The sequence below is a fragment of the Trichosurus vulpecula genome, chromosome 1 (genome assembly GCF_011100635.1).
Source record: "Trichosurus vulpecula isolate mTriVul1 chromosome 1, mTriVul1.pri, whole genome shotgun sequence".
NCBI classification, from domain to species: domain Eukaryota; kingdom Metazoa; phylum Chordata; class Mammalia; order Diprotodontia; family Phalangeridae; genus Trichosurus; species Trichosurus vulpecula.
The window spans coordinates 164,219,755-164,240,802 of NC_050573.1; the positions used below are offsets into that span (position 1 = coordinate 164,219,755).

Sequence of the window (21,048 nt, forward strand, 5' to 3'; positions counted from 1 at the left end):
GTGCAGCAGCCCCAAACCCCAAACTAGAGGTGTCACTTTCAGAGTTGTATTGGGAGGGGCAGGGATATTGTCAGGCCTTGGGCACAATGAACTTCAAGCTGAGGGGGAGGAAAGAGGCTGTAGAAGATGTGACACATCTTTACACTAGACTTTTGCCATCAGTCCAGGTAATGAGAGCAGCACCTGCAGGTATAGTTCAAGGAAAGCAGTGTGGTGCAGTGGGTAGAAAACCAATCTTAGAGCCAAGAAGACCTGGGTTGAAGTCCTGTCTGTGATGCAATACGAGCTGTGGGGCCCTGGGTGTACCATTTAACCACTCAGTGTACTAATCAGGTCTCTAGGGCCATCAGTTGTGCAGAAAGTGTTGACCCGCATTGATAGAGGGAATTCTCTTACCAGGGAGTTCCTTATACTTATGAAATCACAAGCCTGGTCCTTATCATCATCTGGTGTAAAAAATAAACACTTAAAACTCCCACAATTTCTATGGAAACCCTCAAGAGAGTTGTTGGTCAAAGGTGTTTTCCCCTGATGTTCAATTTCAGTCACAGCAGCTAGAGTGAATATTATTTCAAGCTTTTAACGATTTCTGATGTTGTTGTTCTCTTCTTCTCAATTGCAGATACAGTCCCAGAGAAAAGCTGAAAGTGAACTTTGGGACTCCTGAATTTCTTGCTCCTGAAGTTGTGAACTATGATTTTGTTTCTTTCCCTACTGATATGTGGAGTATTGGTGTGATTGCCTACATGCTGTAAGTAGGCCTAGAATCAGAATCTACAAAACTGTTCTCATCCCTATTCTATGCAGTAAACTTTGCTGTTCTAGAAAAAAAGCAGTAATAGATTGTATCATAAAAGCTAGAGCTGAAAGAGGATTTGGGAAAAAAAAATCCTATTTGAGCCCCATCATTTTACAAAAGAGAAAACTGAGTCACGAAGTCCCATAGCAGGTTAATATCTTTTACAAAATAACTAAATAAAAATGCCTACAGAGACCAATCAATTAGCATTTTATTAAATGCATATCTTGTGAAAGATACTGTGCTAGGAGCATTAGGGATACAAAGAAAAGGTCAGATAGTCCCTGCCCTCAGGGAGGTTAAATTATGTGTGTGTGTGTGTGTAGTGTGTTAGAGTAGCGTATATAACATGTACAAGATGAATAAACAGAAGACCTGTATAATACATGCATACATATACACACATGTATACACACATTATAGATAATATGTGTAATATATGTGTGTAATATATGTATATATGTAATATATATGTATACATATATACAGATGTGTATGCACACATGTAATACATATATCCATATATGTATGTATCTCACAAACTTCCTGGAAAGTCAAACAGTCTTTATTAAGCACCTGCTATATGCCAGGCACTGTGCTAAGTGCTGGAGATACAAATAAGAAGAGAGAAAGACAATCCCTGCCCTCAAGAAGTTTACAATCTATGGTGGAAGGCACAAAACACAAAAGGAAAGTGAAAAGCTGGGGGTGGGGAGAAGGTACCTGAAAAAAAAAGCAAGGTTTGTTTGATTTCACCCTTCCCCCCAGGGTTCTCCAGTACCCTTAAAGAGATTAGGAGTATCTAGGCTCTCTGCCTATGGCTCTGGCCCCATCAGTGGTGTTTCCTCCAAATGGAACAGGTGGTTCCCTACACTCCGGTTCCATCAGCTACAAACAATCAGATTAGCTTTTATACAGAAATTTTTACTTCAAAAGGTGTAATCATAATTGTGCAAGTTTGTTTCCCCAATATGTGGAAGACATAATTCCCCCTTTCCCTTGTACCACCTTAGTCTCTGAGGAGGGGAAAGGGATTAGATTCATAGTTTAGCTCAGTTCCTATAGGGCCTTGTCCCGGTTCTAAGTCCAAACTCTACTCCCACCCTCCTCGGGGCCTTGGCACCTCGGCTTCTCAGGGCTTCCATGCTGAGGGCTGGCTGCCCTAATCTTGCCTTTAATCCTAGCTCCAAGGTCATCATGACTTGAACTTCCATTTCCAGTGAGTATTGCTGTTGGCACCTGAAATTGAGGACAGATGAAACAAAACAGAAATAAACATCTCCAAACCCTTTCCTTGGAGTTGGGGTAAAAGAGAGAGAGCAGAAGAAGGATGTCCATCTTTCTATTCAGTTCATGGCTCTCGTGCTGTATATGAACTGGGATCTTCACCTTCCAGAGGAAACTGGAAGGAGCAACAGAAAAAGAGAGACTGAAAAGTGAGACTGTTTCAGTCTCTCCAGTTTTAAAGGTACAGACAGCCAGTCAAAAGAGATTATACCCACCCAGGTGCTAGGGGATTCAGAGGCCTCCCTGTTGGGCAATCTGGCCTTGCTCTGAAGGCCCTGGTGGGAGGTGGGGTACCTCCATGTTAGGAGGACTGAGCATGGACAGACAAGCCCTGGTTACATATCTAAAGCGAAGTCAGTGTATCATACGGTCCAGAGAACTGTCCTTAGAGTCACAAAGACCCCAGTTCAAGAGTTGCCTCTGACTTATACTGGCTGTGTGAGGAGGTAACTTCTCAGTGCCATAGGCAACTCTCCTAGACAAATTGCAGTGAAAATGGCAATCTGCACTGTGGAGGGAGTTTTCTTATCTAGGAATTCCTTATATGAATGAAATCACACTTCTGGTTTCTATCCTTAAATACAAAGTAATTTTGAGGTGGATGAGAACAAATACTACTTTCTAGGAACCAATATACAGATGTCATGAATTCATTCTTTCTCAGCTAACTTACTGGCAAAGATTAGCTCCTTTTGTCCTCCTACTCCCAAGCAGGCAATAGATTCATTAGAAAGGGACAATTTACTAAATAGCCTCCTGATGTCATAGACAAATAAGTATTACTGACCTTAATGTTCAGATGACACTACTGATGGGTGATCGCTATCTGTGTGTGGGTGTGTGTGGAAAGTACTTTCCACATACAGAACATGTGAGGGCTATTCTTTGATTTGTGGCTTCAGTCAAGGTTGACTAAGCCCTTGTGCTGTTTTCTATGTGACCTTCAGCTGATGGCTGGTCTAAAGGCCTTGCTTGTTATGCAGTCTGTGGGCTTGGTGTTTCTGTCTGCTGCTGTCTGGGCTGCTGATTGCCTACATTTGATCCATATTGTTTGAGGATCTGCCTCAGGGTGGTCTTAAAGCTGGTCTTCTGACCTGCCTGTGGTTTTCTGACATTAACTGATTTGAGAAAATCCCGGTACTGTTTGGCTGGCCTGGACAAGAGAATGGCTCACACGAGGGCTCCTGGGAAAGTCTTTTTCTGTGTGTGGTTTCTTTTGTTCAGACTCTTCCTGAGGCACTTTGGGTAGCTGTGCCCCTCCAGTAATCCATGACACTATAACCAAGGTGTTTGCCTTTACCAAAGGGACCAGGTAACTGCCTGTAGGTACCATGTGATGGAAGTTACAGTTTCACACCCCAGCCCATGCCCTCCTTCCATTTCACCACCACCATCAAAGCCTCCCCAAAATAAACTATAAAATGGTTCAAATAACTTGTATTTCAACCTTCCTATCCTAGGTGTGAGGGTGGGTTTGTGGCTAAATGACAATGCACTGAGGGATCCTCTCCTGATAGTGGTGCAGTAGATAGACTGCTGAACCTGGAGTACACTTACTAGTTGTGTGACTCTGGGCCACTTTACCTTTATTTCAGCTTTCTCAACTGTAAAATGGGTATAATAATAGCACCTAAATTTCAGGGTTGTTATGAGAATCAAATGAGATAATATTTATTTTTTAAAACTGCTTAGCCTGGTGCCAGACTCACAGAAGACGCTACATGAATGCTTATTTCTTTCCTTACAATATTTTTTCTTTGTCATTGTAGGTAGAGGTCAGCAGGGTTTCCTTAGCATTCCTCTGTTTCAGATGCCCTATCCTTAGTTCATTAATTCAGGTAGCTAAGAATATGCTAGCGTATCTCGTTCCTTGGTGACAGGTGAGGGAGGGTTGACTTAGAGCATCAGTGATAGGAAAAAATCGCATCAACATTTTTTGAGCACCTACTGTGTGCTTGGCACTCTTCTCAGGGCAAAGGCAAGGAGGATCTAGGTGGATAAGAGTAGTTGTTTTCCTCTTAGACACTTCCCACACATAATTTGATACATCTCTTTTTCTGAAGCCTCTCTCTCCTGGACTGCAGACTCTACTCAGTTCAATCGAAAAACATAATAATGTGAGAGGCAGCATGTGGCATAGGCAGTGAAAAAGCCGGCCTCAGATTCAGAAAGACTTGGATATAAGCCCTGCCTCTTTCATAAACTGGCTTTGTGACCCTGGGCAAGTTATTTAAGCTTTCATTGCCATAGGCAACTGAGGAGCTGATCTCCACTGGTAGATCAAGTCCCTCACCAGGAGCTCTCTTCAACGATGACATCCTAGATCCAGTCCAAAAATGTACAAGGCACCATGTTGGTACAGGGAAAAGTAGTCCCTGCTCTCAAGGTGCTTATATTCTCCTTGGGTGGGGGGAAGGGTATTGGGTGGGGGGGGGGGAATGAGGGTGGAGGCTGGATAAAGCCACTCTACAGATAAATAAAAATGCAAAGTAATTTGAGGAGGGAGAGAACATGCCTCTCTGTCCCTCTTATTTCAGCAACACTACATGTCATCAGGAAAATTTATACATCCTCATTCCCATACTTGGGACATTCTCTGTCCTCATCTCTGCCTCCTGGCTTCCCTGGCTTCCTCAGCTAAAGTCTTACCTTCTGCAGAAAGCCTTCCCCAGTCTTCCTTAATTTTAGTGCTTTCGCTATGAGATTACCCCCAGTTTGTCCTGTCTATATCTTGTTTGTACATAATTGTTCGCATGATGTCTCCCTTGTTAGTCTGGGAGCTCCTTGAAGGCGAGGCCTGAGTTTTTGCCTTTCTTTGCATCCCTAGTGCTTATCACAGTACCTGGCACATAGTTGGTACTTGATAAATACTAGTTGACTGACTATTTAAAGTAATTTCCCCCAGGGAAACATGAACAAAGTTTTACCTCTATTGACTGACGCTTTCTACTGCATACCTGCTCTGAACTTAGTTTTCAAGATCTAGCCCTATTTTGGTTCTCTTGATACCTTTCTGGCCACTCTTTTAATGAAATCCCTCATATAGTTTTCTGTCATTGTTATTTCATCCTAAAGTGTGTATTTTTGTCAAAGAAATTTAGAAGCCAAGTTTATATAAGAGCAGGATAAGAAGACACCAGTCAGGAGATATAACCTAGAATCTATCAGTTGCTCCTTGCTGGTTGGCTGCTTTGTTTGTTTGTTTTTAATAATCATTTCCTATTTATTCTTTCCACTTTTTTTGGCCTTTTCTTATCATTCTGAGCAGTATGGTCACACAGCTCTAGATAGCGTTGGCAGATTTGAATGTTATCTAATCCCCTATCTGTGACTGCCTGATGGGCCCTAAAAAAAAAAAAAGATTTTAAGAGTGGTAAGTTTCATTTGTAAGGGAAGGTCTACTGGAAGAAAGTAAAAATGGAAATAAAGCTGACTTTAACAACAGGATGTTGAAAAGTGCATGTGACAGGCGGGAACCCCATTGATGAACACTGGGATATGCCCCAAAGTCTCATTTGCAAAACAAGTTAGCTGATCATTGTCTGATTGCATGTTCCAGTCACAAGGTTAGATGTTTCAGGGGAACTGAAAATTCTGAAGTCACCGAAGGGTGTTTTCACGGGAGGTTTTTTTTTTCCCTTCACTTTGTGCCACAGTAATCACCAGATATTTTCTATTTAGGATTTACATCTTAGGTAATAGAAACTGTTATTTTTAAAGAGCTACAGTCAGTTGATATAACTCACCTGTATATTCAACTCAACAATCATTTATTTATCACTTTAAGGTTTATGAAGCCTTTTCCTCCTACAATTTCGCTGAAGTCAGGAGCGTAAGCATGATTATCCCCATTTTAAAAAATGAGAATGCTGAACTCAAAGAAGTCAATTGAACTGTTCAAGGTCACACCAATCCAAATCCATCAATCAACAATCAACAGGGACTTATTATGTGCCAGGCCTTGTGCATGGTGCTGGGAATAAGAATAAAAAAAGAGCAAAAAAATCTCTGCCCTCAAGGAGCTTACATTCTAAAAGGAGATTATGTGTCAGAAATGGGGCATAAAATCAGATCCCTACTCCAAGTCTAGTGTTCAATCCAATTAAAAAATATTTATTAAAGGTTTGTTTGCTTCGTGCAAGATATTACACTGGGCATTGGGTATTAAAGAGAAAAGCACAATAGTCCTCAACCTCAAAGAGATGACAGTCCCTCGGGCAGTACAATATGCACACAGATAAGTTTAATTACATTGAAGAGACAAAAGAAACAAAGGAAATATCAGAAAAAATGTGCTCGGAAGCCCTTCATCACCTAATTGCCCCCAATTCCTCCAGTCTTCTTACAACATGTACCCCTCAATCCAGTGACACTGGCATCCTAGCTGTTCCACAAACAAGATACTCTATCTCTTGGTTCTGGGCATTTTCTCTGCCTGTCCCTCCCCTCATTCCTGGAATGTTCTTCCTCTTCATTTCCACCTCCTGATTTCAAGTCCTAGCTACTTCTATAGGAAGTCTTTCCCAGTTGCTCTTAATTTTGTTGAATATTTCTTGTTTATCTTGTATATAGCTTGTTTGTACATATTGTGAGTTGTCTCCTTCATTAGACAATGAGCTCCCTGAAGACAGGGTCTATCTTTTGCCTTTCTTTTTATCCCTGGCACTTGGCATAGTGCCTGGCACATAGTAGGTACTCATTAGGTAGTTCTTCATTTTGATATAATAACAGGTTCAGTCCTAGCCCCTAATTCCCATCTTCCTTAATGCTAGTTCTGATCATATTACTGTCCTTTAAAATTTTTCAAGGCCTTCCTGTTACCCCTAAGATACAAATGACATACAAAGTAACACACAAACATATACCTACAAAATATATAACATAGAAACATATCCTTTAACATACAAGATCCTCAGCTGGCATTTATTGCACTCTGCAATGTGACTCCCATTTTCCTTTACAATTTGATTTCTCATTACTCCCCTTTACACATTCTCCATTCTGTCTAACCTGGCCAATTCTCTGGTTTACAACAAATTCACTTTCCAGCTCTGTGCCTTTGTTCAAGTGATCTGTGTCTTCGATATATGGCCCAGGTACCATCTCCTACATTATCTTTCTAGTATCACGTTGTATCTGCTTTTCTGTGTACAAGTTTAGTCTCTCTAGCAGAATGTAAGCTCTTTAAGGATGGAAGGAAGGAAAGAAACAAGCATTTATTAAGCACCTACTATGTGCCAGGCACTGTGCTAAGCACTTTACAAATATCTCATTTGAACCTCACTACAACCCTGGGAAGTAAGTGCTGTTATCATCTTCATTTTACAGCTCAGGAAACTGAGGCAGAATGAAGTTGAGTGACTTGTTCAGGGTCCCACAGTTAGCAAGTGTCTAAGATCATATTTGAACTCAGCTCTTCCTGATTCTAGACCCAGGGCTCTTTCCACTGCCCTACCTATCATGGTGGAATGGTTTTATTTTTATCTTTTTCCCCAGGGCTTGAAACAGATGTTTAATGAACATTAAACTGAATTGAATTCATAGGATCATAGATTTAGCACTGGAAGGGACCTTAGAAGCCATCTAATCCAACTACCTCATTTTACAGATTGAGGAACTGAGGCCCAGAGAGATAAGTGACTTGTCCAGGGTCAAGTATCTAGTGTGTCTGAGGCAGAATTTGAACAAAGATCATCTTGACTTGAAGTCCAGGGCTCTATCCACTATACCATGATTGTCAAAGGGAAAAACATATCTGTAGGCATTCTAAAATTTCTCTGTTTTTGTCTTTCAGACTCAGTGGATTGTCTCCTTTCCTGGGCGATAATGATGCTGAGACACTAAACAACATCTTGGCTTGTAGGTGGGATTTAGACGAAGAAGAATTCCAAGACACTTCTGAAGAGGGCAAGGAATTCATCTCTAAACTTCTGATTAAGGAGAAGAGGTAATCCTAACTAATTGCAAAACTTTGAAGTGCATTGGTGGCCAATTCACCATGAAATATTCTTAGGAACTCTCAGCCTAATAATCACCAAATGATTTCAGCACTACTTACAATTTTGGTGCAGCTTTATAGATAGAACATTATTGGCAGCATTTGCTCCAGTTCTATGTTTGCCAAGAAATAATTTAGCCAAGTACTTAAGTGATAAGCTTTCTATTTGTTATTATATTAAACCATCATTAATCCATACTTCAGGGGGACAGAAAAGAGTGAAGCCGAATTATGAGTTGAATTTGAGAGGCATAAAGGTGCTAGGGAGCTTGATTTCCCCTGGAGTAGCACTGGGAATATAAGGAAGCAAATGATACAGCCTCTGATCTCAAAGAGCTTATATTCTAATGCAGGGTGGGAGGGGAATTGGATACTGGGCATACATACAGATGAGAAAATAAAAGGAAAATAAGGGAGCTCTAATTTAAACTTTTCAGGGTAGATAACTTTTATTCCATCATAAAAAGATCTCCAGAAATGGAGATTCTTTGCCCCATCCCTTGCTTCAGGATTCCTTTATCCCCTCAGTGATTAGGTCAACGTCGAGCAACACTGACACTGCCCATGACATGCTTATTTTGCAGGAAGAGGGTGAATATAAAAATCTAGTCAGTAAGAGGAAACAGTTGCTCTTATGGGGGTAAAGACACAATATAAATTCATGATATTTCTGTTACTTGTTACTATTTTCCAGGGAGTGCTCAGATGGTGAATGTCTTCCCTCCTTCAGGAACCTCAGAATTCCAAGACTGACATGCCTCACTTACTTAACAAAACTCTTATTTTCCCCTTTAGCTGGAGAATAAGTGCAAGTGAAGCCTTGAAGCATCCATGGTTGTCAGACCACAGTCTTCATCGCAGACTCAGCTCACAGGTTGCCAACTTTTATATTTCTTGCAGTTTTAAAAATCTTCCTCTTTACTCTGCTGACCAGATGTTAGAAGCACATGCATCTGTTTTGAAGTTTTTTCCATTGCTTTGTGTCATATTAGCCACCAGATTTTAAGTTGGATGCAAATGGTTTAAAACTTGTTTGTTTTTTTAAACTCAGAGTTCTTGAGCACATGATAGTTTCAGACTCATGGAACTTTAGAACCAGACTGAATTTTAGACTTCATCTGGTTCACCTCCATCATTTATATAGGAGGAAACTGAGATCCAGTGATGTGATGGGAATTATCCAAGTGATCCAACTAGTAAATGGTGGACCCAAGACCAGAACAAGGGTTTTTCTATTTCTTACAGGAAACATTTTTAAAGCCCAACTCTGTCTAGGAACTCATGCTAAGTATTAGAAATTAACACATAAAAATGAAATAAGGCTCCATTCTTGCCCTCAAGTCACTTACACTGATTAGTAAGTACAGTTTAGAGAAGTAGAGAACCATAATAATTGGGAGCATCAGTGAAAGCTTTTTGTGAGAGATATCACTGGAGGAGAACTTGATGGAGGGGAACCTTTCATCAGCCAATCAGTGAATAAGGATTTTTAAAAATACCAAATAATATCAAGGCACTGTGCTAAGTACTGAGGATACCAAGAAGGGCAAAAAAGTTTCAGTCTTTACATATCATACATTCTAATGAAAGAGACAACATTTAAATAACTAGATACATACAAGATATGTATGGAGCAGATGGAACGCAATCTGAGTGGGGAAGGCAGTAGCAGCTGAGGGGAGGGGGATCTGGGGAAGGCTTCCTTCCCCCAGAGAGTGGAAGAGTTCTAAAAAGAAGAGAGTTTATTAATGGCATGGGGGAAAGCCTGCACAAAGACACATTTGGGAGAAATGGCCACTCAAGTTTAGAGATCAGAAGGGAGGCCGGTTTGGATGGATAATAGTGGAACCACAACACTTGGCATCAACCACTTCAGTAAATCCAGTGTGCCATGTGAGGAAGTAGACAAGGCACTTATGAAGTTGGGAAGACTAGATGACCAAATATGTATAAAATTTTGTCCCTAACGTGGAATAACTTTAAAACCACTGAATGATTTTTATTATAATATTTTATTCTTTCCCCAATTACATGTGAGTGATTGGTTTTTAAGATATCTGAAAGAGGAAGATTAAGAGCTGAAGGGGGCCTTAGAAGTCAAATACAAAAGGTTGAAAATGATTGCACATCACATTATTACCAAAAAAACTGCATCTCTGGAAAATCTTTGATAATGATTTCTGCATATGTTTAGGTTATTTGTGATAAAGATGAAAAGGGAATAGGTAAACTTTTACAGATAATTTTTTATCATATACTATAGCTTCATAGTCACACAATTAGCTGATGCATTTAGAGTATATGTTTATAGCTTTAAAAATTTTTCAATATACCATTTGATTTGGTAGGAAGGAGGGAAATAAGCATTTATTCAGAACCTACTATGCACCAGGCACTGTGCTTAGTATTTCATAAATATTATCTCATTTTATCTTCATAGCAACACTGAGAGGTAGGTACTATTATAAAATACGTCCCTGTTTTACAGTGGAGGAAACTAAGGCAGACAGAAGTTAAGTTACTTGCCCAGGGTCACATAGCTAGTAAGCGTCTGAGGGCAGATATGAACTGAGGTCTTCTTCACTCTAGGCCCAGCTCTCTGAGAATGCCACTGTCCAGCACAATGAGATGAAATCTTAAAGGGTTTCTTAAAAAAAGTCTTCTATGAATGTTAAAATATTACATGGTTCTTTGATACAACAATAGATATAATTTTTTTTAACAATCACCTGATTATAAAAAAATTAGCGATAACAATAGTAGCAAGCATTTGTATATAGTCCTTTAAGGTTTACAAAATGCTTTACAACTGCTATCTCATTATCCTTACAACAATCCCGAGAGGTTGTTATTCCCATGTTACAGATGAGGAAACTGAGGTAAATAAACTGATTTGTCCAGGGTCACATAGCTAGTGAGTGTCTGAGGTTGAATTTGAACTCAGCTGCCTCTATGATGCACAAAACAGAGAGACATAAGCTTGCCAAAGGTATTTGTACCCGTCTTTGATCCTGTCAAAATCCAAATAGATGAGGAATTACTTCTAGGTGTTTTATAAGTGGCATAGTACTGATTACTTTTTGAGTCCTAGAACACTAGGGCCAAGCTCAGTGGAGATCTTTAATCATTCAGAAAAGACTGGTTTAACAATCCAGAAAGGAAAAACCAAGGGGATGAAGAATGAACAGCTCAAGTGATACATTAGTGATAACTCTGGTATCCCAAGTGACACACAAGTATCTGATATTCTAGTAGCCCAAGCGATACATTGGTATCTGCAAAATATAGTATGTCCCAAAAGTCTTAATGCAGTTTGAAGCTTAAAAAGCATTAATAGCTTAAAACTGCACTAAGATTTTTGGGACACCGTAAAGCTCTTTAACACAATGGGTAGAATCTCTATGGAGCATATATTGAAAGTGATAGACCAGAAATGCTTAGGATAAAATGACATGGAAGTGTGATCTGCTCTGGAGAAAAGAGTATTAATATCACTCATTGGTTCACAGATCTATCAGAGCATCAAGCTAAGTAGGCTTTTTCCTCTCCTATTAGTACTCTTCAGAATTTGAATGTCCCTGGACTCAATGACATAAAATACAGAAACTACAAGAGGTGGTAACTGGAGCTACAATGAAAAAAAAGATGCAGTATAGGAAAAAAATCACATAAGAAACCTACTACTTTGGATATTTTGTCCAGTTACTAGTAACAGAGTAGAATCAATAATCTAAATAGAGTAAAATCCTCTTTTATAAAATGAATGGTTTATAAAGAAAAAGATTTGAATTATGGGATTTGCCCATAATCCTTTAGTGAATTTTGTCATTTAAATTCATTTCTAAGAGAAATGAAGAAAAGTATCATATTATGTGTTTTTTCAAAATCTCTAACCAATATTCAAATGAAATAGAATATTGTTTTTCAATAAGATTCTTATTTGCCAATTTACTTCCTTCATCTCCACCCCAAAAATTCATTCTTGAAATAATGTTGGTCATTGATCTATTCTGTAAAACAAGATTTCAGTTTACATTGAAAAAGTAGGAATTTTAGCTGGCAACCTTGGGTCAATTTCTTCCTCTATGTAGTTGAACTGGATTCTCTTTAAGGTCACTTATAATCTAAAATCTTAATGTTAAATGCTTTTAGTTTTACTTAGAGTCAATTCATCCTATAGGACCAAATGAGTGTAAAGCTTTAGCCATACTATGCCCTCAACAAATTCAATCCAACAAACATTTATTAAATGCCTACAATGTACAAGGCATCCTGTTGGGTGCTTCTCAATACTTATGTTTGAAATTCGGAATATATATACTATTGCTGAATTCAGAAGGAGTTATCCTTGGAAACTAGTTTCTTTAAAATTATTTGCCTTTTTAAAATTATTTGCCATGCTATATTTTGATCTAACTAAGAGTTAGTCCCAATTTACCATTTACCAAGTGAGCCAGTCAATCACACCTCTTAAGTACCTACTATGTGTCTAGTATTGTGCTAGATCCAGTGGAGGCACATAAAATGATTCTATAGCATGCACTCTCCTCTCTCAGTTTCCAGTCTAGTTTGGTAAACAAAATTAACATGCATTCAATGACTAGAAAACAATTGTGTTTGTGTGGTACTAACTACAAACACAATGGTAGTACATTCATTAAATATTAAACACCTACTGTGTGCAGAGCACTGTGCTAGGTAATGTGGGGAAAACATGGTTTATAAACTCATGGAGCTTTATATTCTAGGAAGAAGATATGAAATAGGCAATATAATACCGTATGATAAGTGCATTAGAGAGTTTTGGAACAAAATGCGATGTGCTAAAGTACAAGGTCATTTTTGATAGAGGACATCAGGGAAGGCTTTATGAAGGAGATGGCATAAAGTCTTTTGGGTTTCAAGAACGGAGAGATACCCCACCTCCCACCCCATAGCAAATGACTTGAAAATGTGCTTATATCACAAGTGAAAAGTTAAGCAAGAGCTCTAATCTCTTCCAAAATGTCTTGTGACTTTCCCAGAAGAAGAAGAATCAAGGCTCCAAAGCTCAGTAGCTGGTGGCTGAGGACCCTGCTGAAGAGTGTTCCAACTTGGAAGGTTTGTCTAGGCCCCTCCAGTTTTCTTCTTTCATATAAAAAGGAAGAATATCTGGGGAGGGTGTCCTTATAAATTCTCAATGGTGATGATAAGGACAGTAACACAGGTCACCTGCCTGCTTTCCTGCACAAAATAAAGTAGTATCTTCGCACCAACTCTAGGCCCTGCTTTTACTCCATGGCCCTACAGTGACAGCTTCCCTGTATTTATCAAAAAAAATCCTAGAACTCAGATTGGATTGAACCAATCCAGTCACCAAGCATTTATTTGGCTCTTCCTCCAAGCAAGGTACTGTATTCAGTACTGAGAATGCAAAGACAAAATGAACATGTTCTTGATATTTGAAAAATGAAAATAGAAAACAGTCCTGTCCCCTAGGAGCTTACATACTAAGAGCTAGCTTAATTTATTTTGGGAAAGAGAAGGCTTAGAAAAGAATTAAGAAAGGAGCCTTTGTGTTTTGTTTTGTGTTGGTTATTTTTTTTTTTTATATACCACAAGTTGGATACAAAGGTCTTTTATATCTATTGAGTAGGAGAGTAAAATTGATGTTCAACTGTGGATTTCTCCCCTCTCCTTTTATTTTTGATTTTTTGAATTAATAAATTTGATTGATGACTCTTATATTTACCTCAGAATTTCCAGACCTATCCTCCACATACACTCAGTCACCCAGTAAGCTCCATCTTCTAATCAAAAGACACAGATAAGTAAAACCAACCAACACAGTGACCCTTTCTTACAGTGGATGCAAATTTCCATTCTCACAATCCCTGAAATGCTCACAACTCTCCTGAAAGGAGGATACAACAATTCATCACCTCTTCTCCAAGGCCAAGATTGCTCATTCCAATTATTCAATGTTTGGTTTTGATTTAGTGTTCTTTTCATCTATCTTGTAGTCATATGCATACTGTTCTCCTTCACTCTTTGTCAATTTATACATTTCTCTAAATTCTTCCTTGATTCTTAAAGCACAGTAATAGCTGATGGCATTCATGCAACCATTTATTCAGCCAGTCCCCAATCTATGGGCACTTACTCTGTTTCTATTTTTTTTTGTTTTTTTGCTACTACCAAAGAATGCTGCTCTGAATTATGTTGTTGTATATGTATTGGCCTTTTTTTTAGTGATCACTGGCTCATGGGCCTAAAGGAAAGTAAAAGAAGATTTGGAATGGCTGAACTGGATTGTCAGGCATGTGAAGAAATTAAAATTTAGAAATTAGGGAGGGGGGACTTATTTTTATTTTATATAGAGCAGGACAAAAAGACTGGATTCTCTTTTTCTTTCCTCCCTTTTCTTGAATTTATGCTCTCTTCAAGTTTTGTACACTCTTGTTCTCACTCCAAGTGGTCTGGGGCTGTGTGACACTAGACATGTTTCCCTGCCCTTTTCTTCTCTCACCTTCTATTGCAGAAGCATTTTCTCAGCCACTTAAAAACCATCCATTCCCAGTTGCCACAAACCCTAAGGGTTCACCGCAAACCACCTTCCCACCATAAGGAAGGGTGCTACCTTTGAAGCACTGTGGGAACTAAACCAGTGGGAGAAAGTGAGGTTAGAGTCTTAGAAGAGCCATTTACCAAGGGCTGGTTGTGTAGGGAATGGGGAGAGGTGGGGGAAAAGAATGTGAAAGGCTAACGTTCTTGAAATCAAATTCAAGACCAATGGAACTTCCATTTGGGGCAGGGTTAAGCATTTGAGCTGATTTAAAATGCAGTATTTGAGTTCTATGGTTAGATTTATTTTCAATTTGTTTTTGGAACAAGATATTATTTTGAGCTTTTAACACATTACTCTTTTGCCCTGGTCATTTGCACTAGCCACCCACTTTTCCTGGGTTCCCAAAAATCACATTGTACCACAGAAAATCAACTAAGCCCCCACCACAACCCTGGGAAGAGACATTTTGTATGTTTCTGTTGTATTGTGGTTGTTAGCTTTATTGCTACTGTTAGCACTGAATGGAAATATACAGCAGCTTCTCAGAGACATTTGGTTGACCATTAAGGACCAGGGAGGTCTATTGCTCAATATTTAATCTGTTGGGTTTTTTTTTAATTGTTTGTGGTCTCTGTATGTGTGTGAAATAAATGCAAATCCAAGCTACTAGTGCTTGAAGCAACTTTAGTCCAAATAAAAGAAAAAAGAGAATGCTTTATATTACTGTCCACCAGCATTGAGATTGTTTTCTTGGCAAGGTATGTTACAACCTTAAGATAATATTGATTCTTAATATCTAGTGATAAATAAATATTCCAGTGGAAAAAAGAAGACTTTTCTAAGCCATATGAATATGACTTAAAATCCACATTGTAAGTTAGACTATATAAATTTCCTACAATTTGTTAGAGGCAGTTTGATGTATAGAAGGAAATGCCATGAAAATCAACTTCACCAACATTTCAGTTCTTGCTATTATATCCTTGGTCCATTTATGAGCATTGCTTCAGAGGCATGATAACCATTTTATATAGGGGATGGTTGTGACCTGGATTGTTCAGTGTTTGCTGTGATTGTACAGATCAGTGGAAACACTCCAATGCATGATGGCCATCCTGCACTTTGACCCCCAGGGTGTAGATAAAACAAAATGAAATGAGTGGCTAGTCCTGCAAAAATTTGTCCCTTCCCCCAGTTCTCATTAAATGAAGCCCTTATCTAGCCTTCATTGTTATAAGAAGCATTAAAATATCTTGCGTAAAAATTTAAACTTTTGGTAAGCAGTAGGATTTGGCAAGGGGTTTCTTTTTCATACACACACACACACACACACACACACACACACACACACAAACGTGGGACAGCTAGGTGGTGCAGTGGATAAAGCACTGGAAGCAGGAGGATATCTTCCTGAGTTCAACTCTCGTCTCAAATACTTACCAGCTGTGTGACCCTAGGCAAGTCATTTAACCCTGTTTGCCTCAGTTTCCTCATCTGTAAAATGAGGCAGAGAAGGAAATGGCAAACTACTTTAGTATCTTTGCCAAGAAAACCCCAAATAGGGTCATGAAGAGTCAGACACAACTAAAATGAGTAAACAACATATATACATATGTATATACACACATCTATATAGAGACATACACACACACACATGCATACACACACATATACATACATATGTATGTGTGTGTGTTTTCCTGGGTAGGAAGAAGCATAACCAGGTAATTATTATTTTTTAAAAGTACTGCTGAATCAACAAGATCCTTATTTTGTTTCCTTTGCAGGAAAACTGCTGTGGTTGCTGCCCTTTGGAGGACATTTTGGAAAAATCAGCAGTTCTGATGCTTTGACCCCAGCAGTGACTGGAGGCATTTACCAAATGTAGTAACTCCACCTCTTTTTTTTTTTAAATTTCAAGTCAGGCAGCTTCCAGAAGAGGAAACCAAGAGCTGTTGTTCCCAAGGAGGTGTAAATACCAGAGCCCCACATCCTTTACCTCACCTCTGAGATGGTTGCAGTAGTTTACTTTGGGAAGACAACTTTCTCTGCTATCGATGGAGCTTGCCATAATGTTAGCTGTTGCTCAGTTAGGCAGGTGGGCTAGAGCTGAAATGATCTGAGATTTTCAAACCCGAAATTATGTTTGAAGTGGGAGAAAAAGAATGCTAACAAATTTTAAACTATGAGTATTACACAATGGAGATTTTTGTGGCAAAAGTTCTTTTGAATCGAGTGTGTTCAGGAAACTTACTACTTTGGCTTCTGTTACACCTGATTTGTTATCATAGAAAGTTCATTCATGTTGAAAGAGTTGGGGAAAGCTGTCAAAGAGTGGATCTGTTATCCCCCTAGATTCCAAACTTTGATCTAATTTTGTTAGGAGTTCTGAAATCATCAATGAATGCCAGCAGCAAGCTGGCAAGGTCTCCTTGGGTAAGGAGGGCATTGCTTTTAGTCCTGGAGTGATCTGGGGCATGGAGCCCAAATGTCTGAATAAACTTAACTATGACAGGTCACACGTGAAACTGAATTTATAACTTAAAAGCAAGGAAAATCAGTACATTGATTTGTTGGCCAATGAAGATGAAGCATTTATTAAGTTTTCTGTACAAGGAAGACAGATTCCCAGTTAGAAGCTTCTACCTACTCCCTGATCTATTAAGCCATTTCATTAGATACTGAATAAAGGAAATACTTGTGACTAATAAGCTATCTTGCACACAAATTATACTTTTAGAAAAAAGCAGAACTCCTGCCACAGTCTTGAAAAAGAAAAACCTGAGATATTTTTAAAAATAAAAGATGTTTTCCAAATTCTATATCACTTTCTAAATTCCATATCAAATGTTAAGTTCAGTTACCTCCTCCATATATGTGTTTCCAAATAGCTGTTGTGCTGGGGTCAGTTACAGTAATGTATTTATTTTGGGTCACTGCTCTTTCTCTGATACTGAAGGGGATTGCTTTATAAAGAATTTGGTAACTAGCATTGAAGAGTGATTAAATTTTCTTGACATCCCTCATATTTCCAATGTCCGTCTGGCAAGTCCTTCCAACATGTCTTCAAGAAAGACATATGAATAAAATGCTTATTCCCATTTTACAGGTTTGTGGGAACTGTAAGCAATTAGCATTATGGAATTTGGCCAAGGTTACATGGAAAGGTATTGGGTGAGACAGACATGAAACTGCCTCCCTTTTCCAAAGTTCTTGCCATCATACTTTTCTCCTTTTTTTCCTCTAGCCTATTCATTTCTGTTCCAGTCTTGATTTCCCCTCCCGTTTTTACATGACTATGCTTACAATGTTTAATTTGGTTTCCTTATGGGGAAAAAAAGAGAAAGAAACTGTATGCCTGAAGTCTTATATTACTGGGCTATCTTTAGCTGATGATATGCAGTGTATTTGGAAAGTTATAAGCCAGTGCATGCATGAATTATCACATATACCACAGGGTCCTGGCATTCATTCAAATGCTAAATAGGACACAAGGGTCTGATTTTAAGCCCCTTATGGAACAGTGCGTTCTACTATGGAGCAAGGGAAGTCTACCCAGATATTTTCTTGCCTGACTGGTTGTAGCTCAAATTTTGATCCATTTTATTAGCTCCATTTCTATAGATCCTAGCATGAATTTGAGATGCCCCAAGTCAAACTGAGGAGTTCTAGCCTTGTGAAATTCATCAGTGATGACCCCAAATGGTTCCTGGGTGTGAAGTACTTAGGTGTTTAGAAATGAGTCTCTACTTTGGAAATGCATTTTGTTTAGATTTCTGTTTTAAGATCCACAGTTGGGTGGGAAAGTGCCCCAACACCAGCTGAGTGCTTTTAATAAGGAAGTTTGGAAGTGTTAGTTTTATAGTTAATTTATTTCAGTCTAGGGCTGTGGAGGAATGTGCCATGATTGGTTGGAGCTATGTTGTGTGACTCTGTACTTCTGTGGGGCTGATCCAAGTATAGGTCCTTGTTGCCCAATGTTCTACTGTTCCAGCAGGTCGGGGATGTATGTGGGGGTGTGGGGTAGCAAAGCAGATGAACCAGGACAAATATAGGCAAGGACCTGAGTCATAGAGCAGATTATGTATGAACAGAGTCATTGTGATCAACTTTCCAAGGAGATAAAATGACCCTCTTGATAAAAAATTTAAGCCTTATTGCTCTTTTTAAGTTTCCCTCACTCTTAATAATAATAAATAGCATTTATATAGTGTTTTAAGGTTTGCAAAGCACTTTACATATATGTTATTTTGTTTTGCTTTCCTATTGGACATCTCCATCGAATAACTTTGGCAAATGGTTAAAGTTGAACCTTGATGCTGCGTTCCAGAACATAGGGAAGACATACCTTGTGATGGAGTTAGGGAAAAGTGTGCACATTTGTAGTTTATAAATCTCTAAAACTTATCCAGATTCCGTACACAGGAAGATGATTCATAGTCCTGTGGTTGCTGCATAAGTAGCCCTTCATTAGTTTCCTGCGTGAGCTAACTTTGTAATTCTGGCCTGCTATGTCACTGTACATATTTTTGCATTTATTGTTAATAATTCATTATCTAGCTTGGTGTTGACTTCATTTTTTTCCTTCAACACTAACAAAAGAGAATTCTGCATCTATATATGTATATATATAATCCAGCTCATTGATATGAATGTAATTTGGAGAGGAAAATGTGTGTGCATGTGGTTATTTACATCTTATTTATCTTACAAAGATGGTTGTATCATTTTTTTTCTTGATTTGTTTCCAAAATGTGAGTTCTTACCCAATTCTGTCTTCTCTAGCTGTTACAAGCTACCATGGAAATTTTGGGCCCCCTACATCCAAGTTCTCATTACGCAGAACTCTACCTTTTATTCTCTTGACCCATCCTTTATTTTCTATCCTTCATGCTCGTTTTCCTTCAGGTTACAGTTATATTCCTCCTCCCTTCCAAGTCTCAACCACTTCTAAATTTTAATCCCTCCTTGAAATTTGTTTTTTTAACCAAAGTGTCCAGGTGTATTATAAAAAAATCAAGACTCAATGGGAAATTATTCCTTTACAATTGAATTCCTTTCTCACCCACTAGGAACTCCAGAGCCAGGCTGGTAAAGGTGGCTTGCCTTTATGTTAAGGATTATATCTTTGCATAACATTTTGTAGCTTGTTTCCTAAAGTAAGAGTTGTTGTATCTCTCTATAGTTCTACTTGTCCCTACTAGTTTGAGCTCAGACTAATGAAATTTGCTTTGTGTGCATGGTCTTTTGATGGCTGGTTTCACCTTCCATGAAGGCTGATAGTTCAATCATTATCAAATGAAGGGGCAAAAAATTATGTCAAACCACCTGAATGCAAATATGTTGCTTAGTCACATTTGTGTAGCCAGCCACAGCTGACAAAAACCCCTACAGTGATGACATCAGGGCTTTCATGTCAACTGGTGGTATTTTTTCAGAACTGATATACAGAAAAGGCTATGCAATGTAGAGATTGCTTGTGTTGCATGTACTTCTAGTTTTTAAAATGGATTTTGTCAGATCAATGGTTTTTTTTGTGTCAACATAAAAATACACAAGTGATTATTATATGTTCCACTACAGAATAAAGAGATTTTATTTACCTTGTGGCTGGTGGACTGGCTGTATTTATTTGAAGGACTCTAATAAGTAGGACGTCCTAATTATTTGCAAATAATGTAAGGTCAGAGATGCCCATGGCAAAAAGCATTCAGGTAACCCATTAGTGGTATGATGTTTTTCTTGGTTTGGAGATCCCTACTCAGAAACCTTGGAAGGTCCAAATAATCTGTCTCCCGCTCCTCTTGCAAAAACCCCAGCCATAATGGAAGTAGAAAGGGAAACCATAAGAACTGGATAGTATGCAAAAGGCAAAGGACAGTAATTCAAAGTCCCACAGTGTCCCTTTAACAAGCAATCTCCAATGTCTTGTTTTCAGAAAAGATTTGTGTCTTACAAAAATTTACTTATGCTCAGCCTTATGTTGTCATAATTATTCTGTCAAAGATTATAGCACTGCTTACTCTGGGCTAAGCTAGCTTTCCTCCAACTCCCATTATCACTGCCCAAGTGATGGACCCATTCTGGATTCTACAGGTTCATCTTTTTGTGGGATGATACCTACATCTATTCATACCTTAAATCATGGTGAGCCCCTTCTCAGAACAATGTCTTTAAATACATAAAATAAAATATACAGGCTTACGAAAGAAACCAAATATATCAAAATATTAACAAAAAATTCATGCATTCTATGTTAAGAGCCCGTGCCTTAGAGGAAGGCTTGAGAATCCCTCCTGAGTAGAACACTGGTTAACTCCTTCAACAAAGTCCTTTTTTTACATGAAACTTCAGAAATAGGACTCCATTTAGTTGGGGGTGGTGAGTGACATAATACTTCTGAATGTGTTGGCTACA

The 21,048-nt window shown here is 38.6% G+C and overlaps 1 protein-coding gene across 2 annotated transcripts in view; it reads left to right on the top strand.

Annotated features, from left to right (window-relative positions):
* MYLK4 (myosin light chain kinase family member 4) overlaps positions 1–20,238 on the top strand; it is a 147,905-nt gene extending 127,667 nt beyond the window's left edge. Inside the window, exons 11-15 of one of the 2 annotated variants that reach the window (XM_036740888.1) lie at positions 623–751; positions 7,881–8,033; positions 8,880–8,958; positions 13,109–13,184; positions 16,419–20,238. In XM_036740888.1, coding sequence (XP_036596783.1) covers positions 623–751; positions 7,881–8,033; positions 8,880–8,958; positions 13,109–13,141 — 394 coding nt within the window. In that variant the 3' untranslated portion in view covers positions 13,142–13,184; positions 16,419–20,238. The remainder of the gene's footprint in view (positions 1–622; positions 752–7,880; positions 8,034–8,879; positions 8,959–13,108; positions 13,185–16,418) is intronic. The other variant, XM_036740889.1, reaches the window with a different exon arrangement.
* The last annotated feature ends 810 nt before the right edge of the window (positions 20,239–21,048 follow it).